General features: G+C 37.4%; 2 protein-coding genes across 13 annotated transcripts in view; one reads left to right on the top strand and one right to left on the bottom strand.

The window, feature by feature from the left end:
• The window catches only part of ASB5 (ankyrin repeat and SOCS box containing 5), a 41,956-nt gene extending 32,068 nt beyond the window's left edge, over nt 1-9,888 (top strand). For all 7 annotated transcript variants that reach the window (XM_049797947.1, XM_049797945.1, XM_049797946.1 and 4 more), the window contains 6 exons: nt 2,370-2,449; nt 3,586-3,693; nt 5,128-5,278; nt 5,415-5,549; nt 7,627-7,818; nt 9,278-9,888. In XM_049797947.1, coding sequence (XP_049653904.1) covers nt 2,370-2,449; nt 3,586-3,693; nt 5,128-5,278; nt 5,415-5,549; nt 7,627-7,818; nt 9,278-9,405 — 794 coding nt within the window. In that variant the 3' untranslated portion in view covers nt 9,406-9,888. The remainder of the gene's footprint in view (nt 1-2,369; nt 2,450-3,585; nt 3,694-5,127; nt 5,279-5,414; nt 5,550-7,626; nt 7,819-9,277) is intronic.
• Nucleotides 1-23,779, bottom strand: part of WDR17 (WD repeat domain 17) — a 232,584-nt gene that overhangs the window by 162,755 nt on the left and 46,050 nt on the right. For 4 of the 6 annotated variants that reach the window (XM_049797939.1, XM_049797937.1, XM_049797936.1 and 1 more), the window contains 3 exons: nt 23,211-23,306; nt 22,838-23,021; nt 18,673-21,134 (listed from right to left, as the gene is read on the bottom strand). In XM_049797939.1, coding sequence (XP_049653896.1) covers nt 21,015-21,134; nt 22,838-23,021; nt 23,211-23,306 — 400 coding nt within the window. In that variant the 3' untranslated portion in view covers nt 18,673-21,014. Of the gene's footprint in view, nt 1-18,672; nt 21,135-22,837; nt 23,022-23,210; nt 23,307-23,779 lie in introns of those variants that run through there. The other 2 variants (XR_007505745.1, XR_007505746.1) reach the window with 2 other exon arrangements.

Raw genomic sequence — 23,779 nt, 5'->3', positions numbered from 1 at the left:
TTCTATATAATAGTTAAGTGCCTTTTTTTTCCTGTTAATTTAGGAGTAGGGTAAACTGTCAAGAGAAAGAAGTTCTCATCTATAGAGATGGGGACAAAATTTCAAAAGCAGCCTCTAAATACAGCTTTTAGTTATTCTTGAGGAATTCTTTGCAGCTGCCAGCAAGAGAACTTAATGGATCTAATTCATATGAATTAGGACAACTTGAGTGCTGGTTCAGATACTGCTACAGAAGGAAAGTTTTGGTCAAAATTTTCATAGTGATTGCACACATCCAACCTACAGTAGGATAAATATATCTGAGCTTATTGGGATGACAGGGAAAATACCGAGGTTTTGTCAAAATCAGGTCACACTAAGATTTCTGAGCTCAGTTTTTGTAGTATAATACCCCTTAAAATGACAGTCACTTTATGTTTGGGTTTTTTAGCTGTTACTCTGACTAGTACTAAGAATTGCAAAATATTACATTTAATAAACCTAAAGTAAAAAGTATAGGAAATGATGTGTGTGTGCGTACATACACACACACACACGCACACAGATGATCAGAGCTTGGCACAAATAATTCTGAAAGAGTATTGGAAGCTGGATCTTGCCTATGGTCTGTCTGCTCCCACAGATGAAAATGTACAAGGAGCTTCACAGATATTGGATACTCTGACAAAATAGAAATCTCCATGCATTTTTAAGATCAGATTTACAAAGCTTTCATCTCCTATATTTTTTAACTTCTGTGATCAGCTTTATATAGTCTTAGAATAATTGAAATACTCAGCTGTGCTTTTGTTTTGCTAATTTTTTTATCTCAATAGCATCCAGCAGTGCTGAGTTTCACAGTGTAGTTATATGTTCTCTGAGAATATACAGTCTTATATCTAAGTTTTAGCTTCATTCACTAACACCTCTAGGAAGATGGAGGTTTTATCTCAGTTTCCATATTGTGCACTATTTCAGATGTATTTTAACTATGCCCTGATTTCTTTTCAGGTTGAGCAGTCTTAATCTTTTTGGTCGTTCTTTACGTGATTTGAAGGGATTGTTTATTGTAACCAAAAGTGTACTTTCTGAAACTGGCTAGTGGACAGAAGGGGTCCAACAGGAAACAGAAACAGGGTCTGTTTCTAGTGAGTAGTTACCTTAGAGCTTAGACTGATGATGGCCAGTGATTGGGCAATAGCCTTCTTATTTAAAATTCATTGCCTTGTCATTAAAATGCAGTAACTGGTTTTGCAGGCAGTCCTAGTCCATTGCAACGGACAAAGTCAAACACGTTTATGCATTGGAGATTCATCTGCCATTGTTAGCAATTCATCATACTTAGCTAATTCTCTGTGTTTCTTCAGGGATTTTGGGGGGCTTGATATAACTCACAAGTGATTGTATTAGCATTTTACAGTTCCAATGATTTTTCTTCTTACAGGAATAAATGTTGGTAATTCATAATATATTTTTAAGATGGTTCTTCCTTGCACAATCTCTCAAAACTTGATTTGCAAAATTCGTACAATAAATTGGTATCAGCTATGCCTGCAGCCCTGTCTGCCTAAAAGGGACCTGTCTGTGGCCAGTCTTCTAGAAGAAAGGGCAGGTTCTTCATCAGGAGCCATAGGATGACTCTGGGACCTGTGTTAGGAGTTAAGGGAGGGTATGTGTGTGAAGGTGGGGTTGTTGTTGTGTTTCTCTCCCCCCCCCTTTCTTTTTGGGGGGCAATAAATAAATGGAAATAAATGCCAAACCTTCATATTAAGCATATCTAACTATTTTTAGCCCTAATAGCCTTTTAGAATGAGAACTTAGACAATATCGTATTTCTTCTACTATAGCCATTTTTTTAGTGTGATTCTCACTGTATTTCTCGCCTTGCACTTGTGTAGTAGCTGCAGGTTAATCTCATAATACATAAGAATTTCCATATTGGTTTTCATATACATCAGCTTTTTCAGGACTTTTTCAGGCAGGTTTATGTCTGGTTTAAGTTCAAATAATCAATTTGTTGAAGTCTATAAATTTTTATAAGCCAGCTGCAAAAGTTTTTGTTTGTTTTTTTTTTTTTTAAATGAACAATGCAAAATTGAAGTGGGAAATATGGTAATTGATGACTTTATTAAGTCAGATTACTGAAATCAATATATCAATATTTTGTTCTCTGTACCACATAATAATTTATTAGAGATGTTTACAGTTAATAATAGAGCAGGTTTTATTGTTTAGAAACTGATCATTTGAAATACAGTCTCTAAAGAGGAAAAATTAATTTCATAGGACAGCTGGCTTCATTGTGTGCGTTATATTTTCTGCTTTGCTCTATGCATTCTGAAATCCTTCTAATTCATATGGTTTACTCAATAAATGTTGTTATTGTATAGGTTCTTGGGCAGATCGCTCACCTCTGCATGAGGCAGCCAGTCAAGGACGTCTTCTTTCTCTAAAGACTTTATTGTCACAGGTGAAGGCTGTGTTCTTAAAATTGCTTTCATTTTTAATGTTACTTAATTTCTCAGCATAGATTATTAATGCAGATTTAGTACGCTTTGCTTTGCTTTTTTCCACTTTAATTTTTCAGAGCAATACACATTTAGGAATTTTTTTATATGATAAAAAAAGTTAATATTTTTTTAAAAAAGGTTAATATTGAAATATTTCCTCTGTATGTTTTAAAACTCCCCCCCTCCCCCCCCCCCCCCCCCAATTTTTACCAAAGCTCTATCTAAATGTACATCAGTCTTCCCTTCTTGCATGGTATAAGTCAATGTAGTTCCACTGCTTTAAGCCGTCAGGTAAATAGAGCTAGTCAGGAAGGTACTTGTTGAGGGGAAGAATCACTGAAAGATTCTGGTTTTTGCATAGTTGTGATTTAAAAAAAAATAATTGTTAATAGCAAAGGGAGAGACTGTAAACTGCTAAATTTTAATATTACAGTATTGTCATATAGCTATTACAGTACTGAAAAATTATACTATAGAATACATTTGATGAAAGCCAATAGATGCAATTATTAGTTCTTAAGAATCAAACAACATCTGCTGCAGAAAAATTTATGGGCTTGATGATTTTATGAGTCCAAGAAGTGTTTTCCTTGCATTAGATTTATGGCTTTAGATATTTCGGACCTTCAGACCACAGAATCACAGGACAGTTCGGACTCAGGGCTTTGTTGAGTTTTAAAGATCACCGAGAGTGGAGATGCTCCAATGTCTCTGGACCACTGTTCCAGGGTTTTGTTGTCCCCACAGTGAATTTTTTTTCCATATAATTAATTGGAATTCGCCATGTCCCGACTTGTGTCTTGCCTTTTGTCCTATCACTGTGCATCTCAACAGTCTGTTTCCATCTTCTTTATACCCTCTATATCCTATTCCTATTTCTAATTTTTTTAAAAAAAGGGGAGCTGACAACTTATTTATTGTTATATACATTGATAGAAGAAAGATTCTTTTTTTTGCTCACTGAAGATTGATTTATTGCAAGTAGAGTTTTAAGCCTACTTAGAGTATTGTAAACTATTTATTTGAACAGTAGTGCGAGGACACGACTCTTAACAGCTTTTGTATGATCTTTATCTGTCATTCATGTCTTGTTTAGGGGTACAATGTAGACACACTAACAATTGACCAAGTAACTCCACTTCACGAAGCCTGCCTGGGAGATCATGTAGGATGTGCAAGAATCCTTCTTGAAGCAGGAGCAAATGTAAGGGGCGCTTTTTTTTTTGTATATGAAGTCCAATGCTAACCTTGGTTTAACCGAGAAGGATATATTCCTTGATTTTTATTTTTTTTTTAATTGGCGTTTCTCTCTACTCACCTTATTGATTGCATTGATCTCATTGAATTACAATAAGCTGCCATTTGAAAGCGAGCAAAGGAAAGTGATGGGCAGACACTGAGACAGTAATGAGTTGGAGAGAGTCTGCTAGCAATATGTTACCAGCCTTATTTCTTCTCTGAATTTCATTACATTATTTCTCTTCTGAAATATGGAATGCATCCCTCTCCTTTACTGATTTCCTCTTGCTTTGAGTGGCTTGCAGGAGACTGTTCTTTTAATTTTTGTCACACTGCACCTGTGTGCTATTAAGATTCTTTGGTCTGAGTACAAAAAAGCCCTGGCTCTTTTCTGTACTCCTGACACAGCCTGTCTATCTGTTGTGCCAAAACAAAAACGGGACCTTACAGACCACTTTCACTACAATCTCTGCTGGCATCAGAGTTCAAATGCAGTTTCCCACATCTCTGATCTTTGTGATAGTAATATTTATTGTCTTTACAATTCAGTTTTGAGAACCATGTAGAGTATGTCTATGTTATTACACAAAAAGAAAAAGAAAAAAATACATAGTTTCCAAAACCAATTCCTCTCCACTTCAGCTAGCACGAGGATTCTAAAGATACAAAATTATAGATGCTATAGACAAAACTGTAAGAACAAATTTCATTTTCCTAACTGATTTTTTTTAGTACTTTTAATTGTTTTGGTGTGTTTGGGGGGAAGAGGATAGGCCAGAGTCCTAGAAGGAGCCCTCCACTAATACCTGAAAATTGCTTCTTCCTTCACTATTATTATCCCTCGTAGTTTCTCTCCTCATTCTCTCACACTGGGAATATTCAGTTAACCAGTGAGGTGGCGAGGTTGGTATTAAAACAGTGAGCCTGTACTACTAGCTTTGTCTCCATCCTGTGAAATGTCACTCCAACCTGGAGATTAAAACCACAGAAGAAAATGGCAAATAATTCTCACCATTAATATGGAGTTTGCATTCTTGACAGAGGTGTGGAGAGGAGGTCCCCATTATGCAATTACTACACAAAGCGTAGATTTTCTGTATCAATGAAGCAAGCTAAGTGCAATGACTTTTGAAAACTATTTACTGCCCAGGTGCTAATGTGTGCTCTTTAGTGTTCCAGGTGTATTTTGGTGTATTCAACATAGCTTAATAATAAAAGTGAACTAATTTCAGCTGAGGGGCGTGGTGAGAGGAAGATTGCATCACAGGGACTGAGTCGTCAAGCGACATTATTCTAACCAGTAAATTTTTTTGTATTTTAATGCAATTTCTGACTATATCCTGTTTAAAAATTTACCTTTTTTTCAATTCTGTTCTTAAATAGATTTTATATATTCTAGGTAAACGCTACAACAATTGATGGAGTGACACCTTTATTTAATGCATGTTCAAGAGGCAGTGCAGCATGTGCTGAGCTCCTGTTAGAGTATGGTGCCAAAGCTCAGTGGGAGTCCTGTCTTCCATCACCAACTCATGAAGCAGCCAGCAGAGGTAAGAAATTACCTACTGAACAAACATGGAGCAGTTCAAGAATGTCTCAATAATCATGTTAAGAAATGTGTCTGGTTTTGTCTATGAGACAGCTTACTGAAGTCGAGCAAACTCTGTTGTGCTTTGTACTTGACAGGTCACAGTGAATGTCTGGAGGTGCTGATATCCTGGGGTATAGATGTTGACCAAGATCTTCCTCATTTAGGAACACCTCTGTACGTAGCATGTGTTTCACAGCAGATCCATTGTATTCGAAAGCTTCTTTATGCAGGTATGTCATGATTTAAATAAAAATATTACTGGTTTGTAAAATAAGCATACTTTACTCACCTTTGAAGTGAGCTGTGCTCAATCAATGAAACTGGTACCCTTGTTTGCAGGACACTACTAAGTTTATTGTGATGCTTGTTTTCTTATAACAACTTACTATGTCTTTCATTTTTTTGTGGCATAGCAAGCATATGAGGGGAAAGAGGAAGCAAGGCCAATAAGAATGGATGTTCAAAATTTTTAGCACCTACTACAGCTTTGTAGATGTTCATTTTCTGTATGAAAAACAAAGGTGAAAAATCAGGTTTGAGAAAGGAATTTTATATAGTAATCATTACCTTTCAACAGAACTATTTTAGCAATGTAGTCCTACCCTTTTTCATTCTTCAGCATGTTCTGATTTATCTTTTTACATGGCATAGAGGCTGAGTTGCAGAGAGAAGAGGTGAGGTAAAAGGCATTTGATCCTAAATTTCACATTATTTATTTTATCAATGGGAAAGATACGTTGGAGGCTCACTCTGTTTCAGCAGAAGTCCGGGGACACGATTGGCATAGCTAATTTGTTATGTTACAGGTAATGACATACAGGGCTTTTGTGTCCTGCAGCACAATGAATGAAAATATATATATGAATAATTATAGACTTGCCATCATTGCAGCGGCATTGTTTTTCTAGTTAATTGCAGGTTATTTAGAACTTAAGCAAGCAGTTAAATTGTTTCTCATTAAGTCAGTCTCGTTGTGTGATAACTATCCCATGTCATGATTTTTATGTTTAAGAACTGCAGAAGTGTAATTAGCATATTTGGGGATTCCAATACTACCATACATTAAAAACAGTAACAGAAGGGCATATTCTACATTTGTTGGTGCCCTGAAGTAGAAAAGGGTATGTAAATTGAGAATATAAGTAACTACTTATGTCAATCTGATTTTTTTCATATTTTATCAGTTTATGAGCATATATTAGAAGTTGAAAAGCAGTAAACAATTAAATAGGCAAGAGAATGATACTGTGGGAGTATTCTCAAATTGTTAATACTGAGAACAGTGAGTTATTTAGACTTCAAATTGAATTGCTAGGCCTGTGATATTAATAAATTATTTTACTCAAATGGGAATTAAAAAGGCAAAAATTGTTGACTCAGGGAGAAAAGTTGGTACACAAGCTAATTTTTGGTCTCACAAGATCAGTAAAGCTCTATTAAGAAGTCTGGGTTTTTCTTCTCTATTAGAATAGCCTGTTGAGGCAAACCCAGTTTTAGGAGGACTAACAGCTTGCCTATAAAGGAAATTCTTCCACACTAGCTAGCTTTGTTTAAAACTTGTATGCGTAATTTTTTTCTTGAATATGAATGCATTATTGCAAATTAATTTAGTCCATTTTAATTTAAAATAAATTAGCAGTTCCTTATTAGTACAAAAGTGTAATAATTAGAAATCTGTGAATTGAGAGAATTAATGGTTTGGGGTTTTTTCCCTATTAGCTTTCTCCACTGTGTAGCCCACCTTAATTAAAATTAAGTCCTTTATAGAAAATTCCTTGATAAAGGTTGGATTGGATGGGAATCTATTTCAATCCTTTGCCAGCTTCAACACATGAAAAACTATAAAGCGTTCAAGTTAGATTCCTTCTTGAGTTAGTGTACTTACAAAAATATAAATACTAAACTTCAGTTTAGCGATTCTTTTTAAAGACATAAATAAGGAAAGTGTATTTTTATGTAGTGCAAATTTTCTTAAACAGATACAAAATATACCTTTTCTTCTAATTAGGGCAACAATGATGCTCACATGACCCAATTTGATTTTTCTTTTCCTTCTTTTTATAAAGTATTTTCCTTTAAAATCTAGTTGTGCTTTGATAATAAAACCTAGGATAAGCGTATGGGTTCAAAAAAACCCACTGATATGATTAGCTATAGTGCCATGCAATAAACTTAATAAAGTGGCTAAATTCACTGTGGCATTCTAGGACAGTGGGGGTTTTTTGTTTGTTTTGTAACGTCATCTTTACTCAATGACAATTTTAATTAGTCTCTTGTTACGTCTCTTTATGTGCATCTACCCACCAGGTGCCAATGTGCAGAAAGGAAAGCATTTGGAAACTCCACTCCATGCTGCTGCCCAGCATTCTAGTACAGAGATTGTAAACTTACTCCTTGAATTTGGGGCAGACATAAATGCCAAAAATACAGATTTTGAGAGGCCTGTTGATTTAGCAGCTCCAAGCAGTTTAGTGGAGAGACTGCTGCTCCTCCATGAAGGTAAGTTTTACGTGTGTGTTTTTGCAACTATAACTTGTATTCTTAAAAAAAACACCCCAAAAACCCCCAAAACCAAACAAAACCGAACCACCCTTTCCCCCGCCCCCAAAACCCAACAGCCCAAACAATACATGTTATAGAAGCTACCATTGTGCTTTATGAAATGAATATATTAACATTCAGTAAATTCCTTTCTAAATATAAAAATACCCAGTAATATTTAGTCTCAGGCCAGAGCCTGTTGACCAGGCAGCATCAGGATTTATACAAGCTGAAAAAGTATCATCTTATATTTATTGGGTGTTTAAACAATTAGACATTAAAGCTACATTTTTATTGGCTGTTACAGACCTTGTTAAAAAGAAACAGAATATTTCAGATTAAAAATACATTTAGTTTTGGGCAGCTGTCCCAATATTTTTAAAACTATATTTTTAAGTGCATATAAAGCACTTTATGTGATTATAGGCAAAAAGTATAATAAATTTCATTTTCTAAATTTTCTTTACTGAATTATAAGTATATGAGAAATAGGAGTCGACACTTTCAAGAGTCCCTTAAAATTCTTAAAGGTCTGGGGGGGGGGGGGGGCGGAGAGAGAGAGAGAATATCCGAAAATGAACTGGATTTGTTCAGACTGACCTATGTACAGCGTAAAAATAAGCCACAAGACAAAGGTGGGAAATAAGCAGAGGCACTATTGCAATAACCGTGAGCATCTCTTTACAGGTGAACTGACAAGTAGCATTGATTAATGTTTTCTTCCAGAAAACATCTCTGTAATCTGAATGCTGATTAAAAAAACCTCTAATTAACACAAAATCACCAAGGCTAGTAGGATTTCTAAAAGCCACAGCAGACATAAAAAAAAAACTGAAAAGGAATTGGCGTGAAATGTGTATGGTTTTATTGCCCATAGAAACACAGCAGTGTGTTCATTTTGAGGGAGTGGGGAGGTGTAGAGGGACGAAGGCATTATCATGAGCTAGTAAGACCACTAAACATGGTCCAGGATCTTGGGGTATTTTGCCTGCTTATTGTTGTTGCAGTGATGCATTGGTAATGCAGCTTGTAGTGCTGTAGCATGTATTTCACCTGTTGTATGAATAAAAAAAAAAGAAAAATCCTGCAGTTTTTAAAGTTGTTGATATCAGTTATTTTCTGGGAGCAGGTTTTTATTTTAAAAACACAAATTATTTGCTGATCTGACCTTGTTTTTTTGAGTATTTCCCTGATTAATAATAAGGTTTCAGCAGCCCCAGTCTTTATCTTTGAGGGCAAAAAGGCAATGAAGGAAAAGGAAGGAAGGAAAAAGACAAATTTGCAAAATGTGATTTTTTTTTTTTATTTTATTTTTTTTTTTAATTTTAGAAATCCCATTATTGTGCAAGACTTGTTGTAAAACAAAGTACTGGCTTTTACAGTTGTATAATTAAACTCCTTTCTTCTTTGTTTGCAGCCACACCATCTTCTCTTTGTCAGCTCTGCCGACTATGTATCCGAAATTACATAGGAAGAGCTAGACTGCATCTTGTCCCACAACTCCAGCTGCCAACAATACTGAAGAATTTCTTACAGTATAGATAACATAGTAATTAACCTTTAGAAACTTGAATAACAAGTACTTTTTCTTCTTTCTGTTTATTGTATGTTTTATCTAAAGAACTGCTGGGCGGAAGAAAAGCCTTTTGCATATTACTTAAAAAAATATATATCTTTGACACCTGGTGTTGGTATATAATAATAATTGGGAGCCATTCAGCAACTGGTACCAAGGTGCTAATAAGGCTGAATTGAATTAGTGTGCTGATACTCTGGGAAATGATTGTATAGCTTTAGCTTAACACTTACTAAATAGCTTTAGTGCTGTTAATTTTAACTGTATTTATACTTCTAAAATCTGTTTGACACACCTGAACCACAAAGAGTTTCTTCATTATTATTTGTTAAGTTTGTCCATTTAGAGTCATTATTTTATGTGTTTTTAAATTTCTATTTTTTGTGTACCTAAAAATACTTGGTGATGGGTGCACTATATACATTGATAAAAATAAAGCAAATAGATGTCAATTTTTCTTCTTTTTCCTTATATAGACAATTCATTAATGACAGTGAGAAACTTCCATTATTCTTCCTCACTGCCTGTGCTGTGAATTGGAATTATGCTGCTGTGAACATAATCACCATTTTTTCAGCCATGCACAGTTTATAGAGTCTCAGTTTATTAGTACAGTTAGTAACTTCAAAAATTCCAGAGGAATACTCTTCAAAAAGCCTGTATGCTGACATACTTTTTATCTCCTCTTGTAAAACAGAATTATCTGGGCTCTTTCCTTATCTTTTCATAACAATGCTGTATCAGAGCTCATGGGCATATTGAATAATGATTTGCCTCTGAGAAAGGCATATGTTATTGTATATTTTCTGTGAGGGTTCTGAAGGCATATCATGGAGATGCGGATACTGAATCTTCAACCTCAAGTTCAGGAGGTGGATACAAGGCTCCAGAAAGAAATACATCAGTTCCCTGTATCAGGACAGGTATCACTCTGAAAACGACCTTATTTCTCTTACTGTCTGGTTTATAAACAGTTACCCAGCTACAAAAATCATGTTGCAGAATCCCAGAATGCTCTAGCAGGCATTTCTGTGATCAGGTTGAAATTTTATTGTTCAACTCTCTAGCCAGAGAAGGAATGCTGACACCCCCAAGAGACATTAGAAAACCCAAAGGGTTTCTGCCTCGCTTATCCCCTTGCCTGTTGATGATTGCCAGTCATGTCAAAAAAAGGTGATCTTCATCGAAATACAGCGCTCCTTCTCTCGGTCTTTTCATTTGGTCTTCCTTTGAGAACAGGATACTTCCCCAGTGACTGATACTCAATTCCTGCAAACCAAAGCATGAGACACCTGCAGATTTACCCCTTGCCCTTGGTCATTCACCTTCTCCCACTGCTTTTCAGTAACTCTGTATGTATGTTCCTACTGGAAAGATGCTAAGTGAGGAACTGGCTACAGAGGAAGTTTTCACATAGAAGAATGCTTACTCTGTTGCTAAATTGTATCCTACAAAATGCATTTCTCTGACACTTGCCCTTGTTAAAAGTAATTTTAATTTGCTTCTGTTCCCTGCAAAAACTCTAGTGAGGGCCTCTTCTGGAGTCCCTGTAAAGCATAAGTCAGATGCAAGTAAGAGGAACTGCTTAGGAGTCCATAATGCACATACTCTGTAATGGAGCAAGTTGGGTGGTTTTGGTTTTCATCCAGAAACTAGTAATTTGTGGTTTTATGTATAATAAGTTTTTATGTACAATACCATTACTGTGTACTACTTCAAGAAACGAGGAAGTGCCGAGCCAACCATGGCACTGTTGACCTTTTCTATGTAGAATGAGATCATTTAGACCCTCACCTTCACGTGTACGTGGTGCTTTTCAAGTTTGACTCAGGAAAAGTGTCAAAAAAAAAAAAAGCTCTTGTGTTCTATACAATAAGATCAGTTTTCAGCCAGCACGGCTCTTCTGCAAAACACCTGTTTGAAACAAAACTAGATGATGTTAGAAGTTTTGCTGTGAGTCACAACAGAGTCCAAGCCATCTCATTACAAATAGGTGTGTTCATGCTCCCATGGCATTTGCAATGTCTGCTCCCACCATTCCCACCGCTCCTTACCATCATCCGAAGAGCAAACAAGACCCTCTTAAGAGTTTACAGGTATTTGGTACTACTTTCTCTGTAATTCTATGGAATGGTAGACTAGCCGGAAGAGTAATCCAGAACTAGCTTACTATGTCTTCACTCTCAGGCACTATGTAGTTCTCAGCATAATCTTTAATCTTTTGCTACCAGATAACTATATGAAAATAGAGTCACTTTGGCAAGCTGAGCCAAGTTGGATGGGCATCCCTTCTGTTACTATGTAACAGGAACAAACAAAATAGGGAATGGATGTTGTTGCCCTGGCAGGACTATCTGTGTACGGGAAGAGGTCTCTGGCAGATCAGACCATGCTCATGCCACATACCAGAAACACATTGCAACAAAATACCTGACATTAATGTTTGGTAAAATTCTTTCCAAAAAATGATCCCTTGTTTAGCCAGAAATGAAAGGAAACAGGCTTGTTATTCTTATCATTACGGGGGGGGGGGGGGGGGGGGGACATTACCGTGGGGCTCTGATGGTTTGGATTCTTAGTATGAAATAAATGTTGAGTAATGTATTGAAGTAGTAGGAACCGGGAACTGAAACAAACATTGAAAACCATGTGAGAGCGCTGTCAAAAGACTACTAACTCTGGCACACCCAAGTTTAGAAGGAGCCTTCTTTACTGGCTGAAGTATCTCTTACTGTATGAATGAGCAAGAGTATCATAAGGCATTTTCAGGAAAACAAAAAAAAAAAAACAAACAAAAAAAGCCCACCAAACCCAAACAAACAACAAAAAAAAAAACCCAGACCAAACCGTAGTGTGATATATCTCGATTCTGCAAAGGAATCCAACTGTGAAATCCTGCAGGCGTGCTGAAAAAGCACCTCGAGGCAGACGAACGGTGCCGCGCTGGCGTCTCGGAAGACGACGGGAGCACCGGGCTGGTCGTGCCTTTACCGGCCGTTGCCGGGAGGCGGCGAAGGGGCTCTCGGCGGCCAGCGCCGCTCTGCCCCGCCGCGGCTTCCCCGCAGCCGGGGCCGCCCCGCGCTCGGCTGGCTGCAGAGCCGCGACCTCCCTCCCTCTGCCCCGGGCGCTACCGCGGGTGCGCCGGGACGCGCCGGGCCGGGCCGGGCCGGGGGGCGGGAGCCGGCGCCCCCTTGCGCTGCCTCGGCCGGGAGCTCTCCCCCGGGCACCGGGCGGGGAGAGCCTGCCGCGCTACAAGCCCGCCGCACACCCAGGGCCGCGGCGGCGGGTGGGGGGAAGCTCCCGGCCCGCCGAGCAGGGCAGCTGGTCCCGGCTGCGGCTGGCGAGGGCCCCGCGGCGGCGGCGGGTCTGGGCGCGGAGCGGCCGTTCGGGCGGCCCTTGGGGCGGGGACGGGCGTGCCGGCCTAAATTCTGTCATTTGGAGTTCCCGCTCCACCTGACTGAGGTGTACGAAAGGTAAACACCCAGGCTACGCCGTTGCTTTCGGCAGGATTTGGCTTATTTTTGTACTTGTGCAAATTAGGTCTTAGTACCGAAAGCCTCTCTGGGTGAATTAAAGGGGTTTGGGGAGCAACAAGAAATCTCAGTTTGGATACCAAAACTGCACGGGCATCTTCTTCGCACCTGCTCACGCCCAAAACTTTTCTTCCTGTTGCATAAAGTTGTTTGTTTTGGTTTTTTTGCAAAACAGAAGCGGAACCTTGCCAGGGAGCTGATAGAGGGAACAATTCCCTGTAAGCCAGGAGCCACAGAGGCTCAGGTGCAGGACATCTACGCGATGCTAACTAATAGAGGGTGAGTTGGTGACGCCTCCAGGTGGTTTTGTTGGCGTTTGTCACTAGCACTGACCCATTGCTCGGTATCTTTAATACCTTACCCTGATTTGGCAAGAACGAGCACAGTCCTAAATGAAAAATGTGGCTTAAAGTGAAATTTGACTCTGGAAGAAGAGCTTGAGAAGCTTTAACTTTGCTGATGGTGCTCACAGGCCTGGATATCAACTGCTGTTTGATTCCCTTCAGCTTGACCAAATACCTTTGGTCAAGCTATTTAAGATGATCGTATATTGGTTTTCCTGTTTTCAAAATGAAAGTAATTACATGTTATAGACCTGTAAAAACTAAATAACTAAAAATGAGTGATTTTTTTTTAATGATGTAATAAATTCCTAAACACTTTTTTTTTTTTTTTTTCCTTCAGAATTAAAAAAAATTCAAGACAGGGAAGTTGATTTTACTGACTACTATTACCAGGCACAGTTAGCCATGGTCACCAGATCAACAGCTTCAAAGGCTATCAAGAGTAACATCAGGCTAACAGACATAATGATGGAGCCTAGTATTAACTTAAATAGACAGAAGGTTAATGCCATCATTAATATGCACATGAGAATGCAAGAGGGGGAAGAGGATCCCTCTGAGTGGTTTTGTTGTTGGTTTTTATTTTCTTAACAAGCAGAAGAGCAGGACCAGAGCTCGGGACAGCCGTACTTTACCACAGCGACAGTGCTAAGTGTCAGAGTGACAACTGAAGGCAGCGAGCAGCAGGCCTCCTTCGGCTGCCTTTTTGTCTTGCTTGCCTAAATGTGGTTGGGGAGTACCATTAGAACCGTAGAGGTGATCGATAACATGAATTGGGTCATACGTGCAGTCTTCTGAATTTTTCCCAGTGTTTCATGATGTTTGATGACTGCTGTGTGGCTACGTGCAACATTCCTTGGGTAGTGTATCAGTGTTATGCTACTGGGGTAAAATTTAAATTTAATAAATGGGACTTCCACAATTAACATGTTATTGATAGATACTCCCCTCTGCTACTCCTTATTACTGACAAAAGCGGCTGAGTTCCTTAGCTCTTCTTGGCCGAATCGTTATACCTATAGTAGAGATGGTATAACTTGTCGCTGATATTCTTTGAAGAAATAAATGGCTCTGGTTTCAAGAGGATAGCAGTGGATGTTGTACAGTGTCCTTGTAGTCAAACTAGCGAGACATAGGGTGGATAAGTGGTTGATGAGGTGGACGGAAAATTGCCTGGACTGACATATTCAAAAGGCTGTGACCACAGGGGTGTAGCTGATGTCTAGCTGATGGCTGATGACAAATGATCTCCCTTAGGGATCATTTCTTGGGCCAGTATTGCTTAATGTCTTTAGCCATGACCTGGGACAATGGGACGGAGGACACACATAGCAAATAGGGGAGTGACTGACATGCTGGAGGTCCCTCCAGGTTCAGAGGGATTTCAGCAGCCTGGAGAAATGGGCTGACAGGATATGACCCTCAGCGAAGACAAAGCCCAGCACTGGTGCTGGAGCAACCTGTGCACCGCTACAGGCTGCGGCCAGTTGGTTAGAAAGGACCTTTGCGGAAAAGGGTGTAGGGGTTCCTGATGAGGAACAAGTTGAACAGTGCCCTTGCAGCACTGGGGGCCAGCAGCGTCTTGGGCTGTGTTAGTTAGGACGGGTGTAATACGCCAGCACTTTTGGAAGTGATTCTGATCCTCCTTATGGCACTTGTAAGACTCCACCTGGGGTACCGCGCTCAGTGTTGGACCACCCGGTATAAAACGTACCGGAGCAAGTCCAGGAAGGGCCACCAAGGTGGTTAGTGGGCTGATGTACAAGGAGTGGCTGAGAGGATTGGGTTTGTTCAGCCTTAGGAAGAGCAGGGGAAGTGATAATGCAGTAGCTAATTATTTCCTTCTTCTGCTAATTAGGTTAATTTAACTTATGTGGATAATGTGTTAGGAATTGGATCAGTGATATTATCAGATGGTCTTCAAAAATAAAAGGATATTTTCAAATCAATCAGTCCGAGTTTATATTCTATTCATTTCAATGTTATTACGCCTCTCTTCTGTGAGACAAACTGTAAGACCTTTAAAAAAAAATGCTCCTCTATCAATCCAATCTTGCAAATGTTTGTACGTGTATTGGTCTTACTTCAATTAGTTCAGATATTCTGAGGTCTAAAGAGATCATCAGCCTGTCTAGTTTGACTTTCTCTGTCTTGCAGGCCACTGCATTTCACTTGAATTATCTTACATTCAACTTCCTAACCAGCGTGTTAACTAAAGCATGTCTTTTTTTCGTGATGCTCTGTCTCAATTAAAAGACATCAGGGCCATATCAATGTTTCCCAAACGAGATTGAGTTCTCTGGTTTGTTTCATTTTGGAGCCCCTTTCTGCACTCCTGTGGGTTCTCAGTGTACTTCTCAAAATGCTGGCACCAACATGGAACCTAACAGTCCCATCTCAGTCTCTTCTGTGCCACAGGCCAAGGTAAAAAATCCCCCTTTTTTTTAATGTACCATGTGTTCCATGTACTGGGACCGTACAAGTTCTTCCAGCTTCTTGATGCCAGTGGTAGTTGCAGGAGTAAATGAACCATATGAAAACAGAATTTAGACATTGAACTTCAGGTCAGTCAGTCTTTTAGCTGCATCTTTAAAATTTCTGAGGAGAATAAAGTATACTGATTGACAGACATCAAATGAAAAATTTGTTCTGGATCATCAGAAGGATGTCTATGATCACAGTTTGTCAGAGGTTGGGCTTTCTGCTTCTCTTCAATATTGGACCTACTTTGCCAAGTAAGATGTTTAACTAGAACGACTGAATGATTTTACTCTTCAAATAAAGTTGTTCAAATTCAGCCTGTGGGGTTTCAAGACATACTGTGTAATCTCTCAACATCCCATATTTCATGCTTATTTATGTGATCTTACTCGTTATGCCCCCAAAATGCTGAAGCTCTCTCATTTTAGTTTTTTTTTCAACATATGCAAAACATTTGATTTGAAAAGAAGATACAGTGCACTTTTACCATACAACCTGTTTAATGTTTCTCCTTCTCTTTAGGTTTTGGGGGTTTGGTTTGGGGTTTTTTTTTGGTGTAGTATTCATTCTATACAGCTGTCAAATCACCTGGGTGTCAGTCAAGGGGAGGGGTAGTAACGGCAAATAAACTAGAAAACTGAACAACTGATCAGATGCTTAACATGCTGCTGAAATGAACATCTTGAGATTTTTTGCTTTAAAGGGTGGTTTAAACCAAATTTGGGACAACGTACGGTTCACCATCTTTGTTGCTGCACACCCTCTGAGAACATAGCTCATATTCCCCAAGGAAAAACTGTTTGCCATATCGTGTTTGTTTCTCACATCATGTAAGTCTTCATTTTAATCTATTCAGATTGTAATGGTGTGTGGTTTTGGTTTACTTTTGCTATAAAGGCAACAAAGGGATTTTGTGTTTAAAATTTGAAGGCATCAGATACAACATCTTAGAGAACAGGAAGTTTGGAGTGGGCTTCCAGTATTTTTAACGTAAAATTGCTTTGAGCTTTTCCCTGGCATGGCACCTGTAGAAATTATTCTAATGTTCAAAAGTGCTTCTGTTGCCTTCCTCAGAGGATACTGGATACTTTCACCATACTGAAATCAGTTTTCCTCCTTCCAGTTATGTAATGGAGATCTTCATTTTGTTGATGAATGTGTGATTGGGCAGGTGCTCCAGTCCTTACTTAAGCAATAATACCCACAACCCTGACAGACATTTTGACTGTGTAGGGAACCATAGGATAAGGTGCAGGAAAAGTGGGACACAAATAGTCAGCTCTGTAGCAAGTCCGAGTCCTGTTTGTAGGCATCCTGCTGAACCACACCAGGGCCTGACCCACGCGGACAACAACATGTTTGGCTGGTTTGGACACTGGTAGCAATAATCCCAAACTCTGGCAAAGTTTCAGGTTCTTTGTATGTATTTTTCCCTTTTCCCACCAACAATAGTCTACAGCAGTTCAAATAATCATACCCTCAGAAGATGGCAGTGCTTTGGCTTTATGTGTATATATAGGGCTAAAATGCTACTTTCATCAGGAAAGATGAGGCCTTCTTTCACTGTTTAAGTATAAAATTGTACACTAAACTTAATCACCTTTTAGTTTAAAACAGCTTTGTCACTTTTAAATTATGGATTTTTAATAGTTTGAATCTTCAAAGCCACTGGTTCCTTTGATATAGTTTTCCAGTTGCACTGCCCCACCAGGCACCTAGATTCCTCAGAAACAAGAGGCAAAACAGGTGTTCATTTTAAAGAAAACCAGGTGAAACAAGCTGACAGATACTGTTACAAGGGATGCTTGGTACCTCCCTGCAGACCACTGCAAGGGTTACCCAGAGTGGAACACTGGAACACAAACCCCATTCTGATTACAGTAGTGTTGTTTCCACAATCAACAAAAAGAAATGCAAGTTTACTGTCTGTTAGGGAACAATTCTTTTTTAAGCAAATAAATTGAAAACCTCTTTGAAATAATTGTGTTCTATAAAATGCAGCTTTCATTATTATTTCTTAATTTCTGCAGTACCGTAATTTACTCATTTTTATAACATTGCCTTGCTTCCTTGTCAGCTTCATTTCTTCCTAGAGCTGGTTTACTATTAATTTTTCCTGACAGAAGTGTTACTGATAGAACATTGGAAGCCACAAGGTATAATTGTTGCATGTGAAATATTCACTTAATCTGAAAGCATACTTCATGTCTTCCTATCTTGACCTATTGTGCAAAAGCATACTGGTCTTCACCACTGCTATTCTATATATATTCCCCACCCCCTGTTTTTGATAATTTTTAATCTAGAGCAAAGGTGATGGTGGATTTCATTTCCTTCCTACATAAATGTGTAAGCTTCAAGTTTAAAAAAAACCCAACAAAACAAACCAGTAATGCCTATTCTGAAAAAGATCTAGACTCAGGAGTTTAAGTTTTGTTTTCTGTGTAGAGAATGAAGGGAGTTTCTTGCATTACTGTTATCTTAAATTGTTGCAATTCTGGATTTAAATGATTTTACTCAATGGAAATATTCAACACCATGGATTTAAAGTGTCATATCTCATTTTAAAGGCAGTCTTTGCAATGGGAAGAGTTTATAGCATGATAGAATTTTTTTTTTTTTTATTGTTTTGGAACCCACCTAGGAAAGTATCAGAGGTAACTGCAGTCTGTGAAGCTTATAAACATGTCAGTAATGTTGGTCAGATTCTTTCAACAGAACACTGACTTTGATTTTGTAGGGATAAAGTGCTGTTAAACTTAACTGAGATTTAATAGTATTGGAAAGCACTAGCTGTATAGCTTGATAAATTTCTTCATTCAAACAGAAATATGACTTTTACAGAAGAGTCAAACAATCATCTGAAGACAAAGGATTCTTTAATATTAAGGGGAAGTATCTGTATTTGACTAGCTGTGGCAGACAATGAAGTCACACATTAGCAAACAATCTGAAATTATTTTTGAAAGTGATGATCCTATAGTTTGACAGTTGCAACCACAGTTGTAGCAGTAGACAAAATTACAACCTTCTCTGCATGTTCCCCTCACTCACCACATTGGATACAACCACCTTGAAGAAAATGCAACCTCATTTTATTCACAATGACCGTTACCTGATGGGTTCCCAATACAAAATGTGCCCTTTGACTTAATTGCTGTACTTCAGCAATGAAAGAGTTCTTAACCCTCACTCCATAATACAAAGAGGGAGTAGATTTATCTAAGATTCCATGTTAAGGCACAGTTTATGTTCAACAAATTGATGCAGTTATAGTACATATTGTAAGATATTTAAAGTGTGAAATATCGTTAAAAATCCTTAGGACGCAGCAAAAGATTTTCAATAGAGTGGCAGTTGAGTCAATCCTTCAGATCCCAATGATCAGTCATGGGGCTGCATGTTCAGTTCTTACCTTTGCTCTCCAACTCTGTATTAACAACTTTTACATAGAAGGTTGTACAATTTACGTGCTAAAAGATAGCTAGCCTTTCATTTGACAGAAGCAACATATTGGATACTGACTGCTGGAAAATTCTTTGAAAAACTATGAATTTTTATTTCTGAAATCCAACTCTTATTCCCCAAGCTCCACAGGGTTAAACAAAAAGAAAACATTTTCCAAACAATACCTGCAAAAAGTAAAACATTCTGTTCCAGCATCCAAGTATGTACAAAAATGTTTTTGTATAGGTTACAAGACAGCTAAGCTTCCACCCCCATATATTCTTACACCAGAACCCCTGTAATAATACTCTAGAACATTGACAGAATTAATTTTTAACTTTTTAAAGGGAGGGAAAACAGGAATTTATTTCTAATCTCCATCCCACCTTTCCAGCATGGTGGCATTGTTATTTCTAGTTAAATGAGGGCCTTGCTTACATATATATTGAAGATTTTCTTCAATAGGGTCTGCTAAGAAGAGACCTTGAGTTATTTCCAGTTTTACAACAGTTTCTCTAGAAATAGTTCTGCCAATTTTTAATTGCAATTTCTTTACATTTTATGTAACTATCAGGATTTTAAAATTTATTTTAAAGCAGCAGCAAAAAACATAACAAGAGATAAAGTAGATTTCTGCTTGTGTGCCATCAATTAAGCTAGCAAAGAATATTATAACTAAGGCATCTTTTCTACAGGTAAGTAATTCTGATAATAATTATTCTTATTAATAATTCTTATAAAGTATAAGATTTGCCTTATGATTAAATTCCATACTATACACAGCTTTAAAATTTAAATATTTGTAGTATTCTATTACCATAATTTTCTTTTCATTTGAGCACAGCTTTAGTAAATAAAAATATATGCGCAAGTATTTACTTCTGGTCTGTCATACTATAGGTATATCTGTAACTAATACAAAATGTAAAAAGAAAACAATTATTTTAAATATACATGACATATTTAAATAACTTAAATACATTTACTGTTTGTTCCTTATAAACCCTTTGTTGTTTTTTTTTAAAAAAAAAAGTTTTATAAATACATTTTAGCTTCCAGTGAAAGTATAAGGGGGACAGTTGCCAAAGCTGAACTTATTAGAAAATAGAATTTTATAATAATCTAGATACTCAAACCTATCTAAACAAAACATTAGCAAACAGCTTTGTACTGCTATTAAAGCACAATAACTAATGGATGAAAAAAAATCATCTGAGCACTTTTTAATTTTTACTTTTGCTATAGGATCCTGTGTGTAAAAAATTAGTTAAAATTAAAAAGGGGGACACAATGCATGAAACAGCTGCAGGATTCCAGTCATTCTAAAAACAGGTTGCAGTGGCTATCAATAAAGTCATTCTATTACTATATATTTCAAAGTGTGTTTGTGGATTTCACAGTTTGTTATCAGTATTTTGATAACATGCATATAGTTGCTTACTTCCTTTACAAGGCATCTGTTTACACTGAGTTGACTGAAATATGTCTATTGTCTGACAACACTATTCTTACTTTAAAAAAAAAAGAAGACATGGCTGTCTATGAAGTTAGGACTTTTTTTTTTCTTTGGATTCTCAAATAACTTTTTCTTTGGATTATCAACAAACATTTGTTTAGAAATCCTTTTCTTGTTCTCATTTTACAAAGTCCAAGTAATCACCCTTCAGGAGGAGTCAACTGCCACCTTTCTGTCCTTTGACAATCAAGGTTAAATCAGTATTAATCCCCAGAGTGTTATTTTAAGCAGTACAAAGTACAGAGGAAAACACCTCATCAAAACGGGTTAAGTCGTATTCCTGTTCCTAGTGGTGAAAAAGGATTCACTTTGGCCCACATCAAAGCATCATTCAGTGAAATAGCAGATTTTCCATCTTCAAGGAAGAACACGGGACCCTGTACAGCAAAAATGTTGGGAAAGAAAAAGGAAGTATACATGTATTGTGTAAAGGCTATCACAACAGAAAGCACATTTTGTTCTATCTGAGAGCACAAAAATCTGATCTACAACTATGATCTACGTTTGTGCAAAAATTGTACCTCACCAACTTAAAGCTTTGATAATAGTTACACAGTATAAATTGAGTGAACTTGTTATGTTCCAAAATGTGGAGACCCAGCATTTCATAATCCTTAAATTTATAGTTTGATTTTTAATAATTGTGGTATTTTATATGTTTGTCAATTAATACAAAGTTAAATTTAGCCTGAATTAAAAACCAAGGTAACAAGTTTTTTCCTTCAGAATGTTGTGCATATTTCATTGTTTCTCTGTCATTATCTGTGCTGATCTGCATGTTCCCCCATCTACAAAAAAAACCAATACAATGTCTCCATGAATTCTTTGAAAACATGGAGCCTACATGCAGTCTACAGAACAATTTCAAATGTTCACTATGAAAAGGATAAAAATACGAGTTTATCTGGTGGAGGAAGAGCTATTTTTGCCAATCTCTTCATTTGACAAAATACGGTCTTGAAGCTGCAATTCAGTTTAAGTGCCACCTTAAGAGTTCTGCTCTCTGAACTTGCTACTTAAAACTTGTGAACCCACAGTTAGGCTACTATACTTTAGTATTAACTAAGTGATTTGTGAGCTGATCTGCATGCCTAAAGCAATGACTCCTAATGTTCACTAATCCAGAAATAAGGATATTGTATATGACAAGCTGGTAGCACCATATTTGTTGTTCTTTTTGAATGGATTATAACAACGGCAGCTTTACATGGCAGTTAGCAAATGTTGAGAGTATAGCTGTAGCCAGAGACCATTGGTCTAATGTGGAAGCATTGGCAGCAAGGCTTTTTTAGGCTTGACAGTGTGCAGTTGTGAATTTTGTTTACCTCAGAAATCCCACTAGCATTTTGCAATCTCCACTTTCTGACACAAAACTACCCCTCTTTATCTCTGAACAACCCTGTTACTCTTCGGGCTGGCATCTTGCACTAGACAGAGGAAACAGACTCAGTCTCATATAAGAGAGTAAATTCACTCTGAGGCACTGTCTGGAGACAGGAGCCCAGGAGTTGTGTTTTCAGGCTCTGTCGATTTTCCCTTTATGGAAGTAACAACATATACCAAAGAGGTGTTATAAGGACTAGTATGTTTTCATCATAAAGCTCTACGTGAGCGATGAATAAATATATTTGAACATTTAGTCTTTTAATATCTTTTTTAATCATGAATTACAAGTTTTATAATATGCATTTCCATAATAATAAATACTAATAACAGAATAATGTTAGTATGTGATTGAAGAGAAATAATTTCCTGGTTTTTATTCAAGCTGTGGTGAGGTAGTAGGCAGTAAGTTACATGCACTTTAGACAGAACATTTGGCAAAGGAAATCTGTCTTTCCCATCGAAATTAAAAATTTTGGATTGGGAAACCTGGCAATTATTTGATTGGACAATTCTTTATATAGCCTTTTTTATATAGCAGATGTCAGCACTTTTTCTCTTTAAGTTCTGCTTCTGTGACAACAGGGAAAACATTTTTCCTCCCAAATGATGGGAGGGACCTTAAGATTTACTGTAACCTCACAACTAGTCAATGCTATCACCAAGCAAAAAACACCTCAGCTCACTGAAACCATACCTGTATCCTTAGCCCTGTCAAACAAGAGATGTGAACAGCTGAATGACTAGGAAGATTTGATCCAGTGACATAGTCTGGCCCAACCAGTCCTTTCAGAGGCTCCTCTTGTATTCGTGATACAAGTATTGAATACACCGTTCTCTGTGATTCAGATGGCGGCGTGCATGGCGATTCATCAGTAGGCCTATGAACAAAAGACACTTGTTTTTCAACTCTACATCTTAATTTGTGTTAGAAATTAAGAGCCACAAAGTACTCATTTTTTACATTCATAATCAGATTTTACAAAGGAAATAAACATCTGTATTTACAACTAAACAGATACTAAATACTAATAGTCTCATTCACGGTAATTTTATATTTTTCCACCTACTTGTTTAATTGAGTACAAGCTCTCCATGCATCTAGTTCCTCAGAAAGCTGTTCAATTTTCAAAGGTACAGATACCTCCCGTCTCTTTAAAAGCTGACTGAAAAAGAATGCAAGTAATTAAAGTCCAAATTAATTCTAACAATGAATATTTTCTTAAAATAAAAACAAGGTAGACAGTAGTAATATAAAACTATTTTTGATTGGATATGGAAATAACTTTATGGAAATAAATTGATCCTTCACAATAATCACTATATGAAACCTTAGAAATATTAAATTACTAGATATAAAAGTATACCTTTTCATTTAAGTTTTCTTTTAATTATCCCTATTTACATCTTATTTAAGCTTGTCTTTAATTAGCTGTATTTTTTTTAATTTGAGGCTGTTCTATATTTTAAGGCTATATGTATTCTCATTTCTTAATAATGACAACTTTACTAAAATTAAGGACCCATTTTGCCTATATTTAGTAGACATGATAAAAAATACAGTTAAAGTAAGACAGTTCAATACATGCTCTGGGACAGCCTTGTTTCACCTGATTACTTGCAGAAAACAGTTTAAAAA

Source organism: Accipiter gentilis, chromosome 3, assembly GCF_929443795.1.
Source record: "Accipiter gentilis chromosome 3, bAccGen1.1, whole genome shotgun sequence".
Classification (NCBI taxonomy): Eukaryota; Metazoa; Chordata; class Aves; order Accipitriformes; family Accipitridae; genus Astur; species Astur gentilis.
This window is presented reverse-complemented; position numbering and strand designations above follow the sequence as displayed.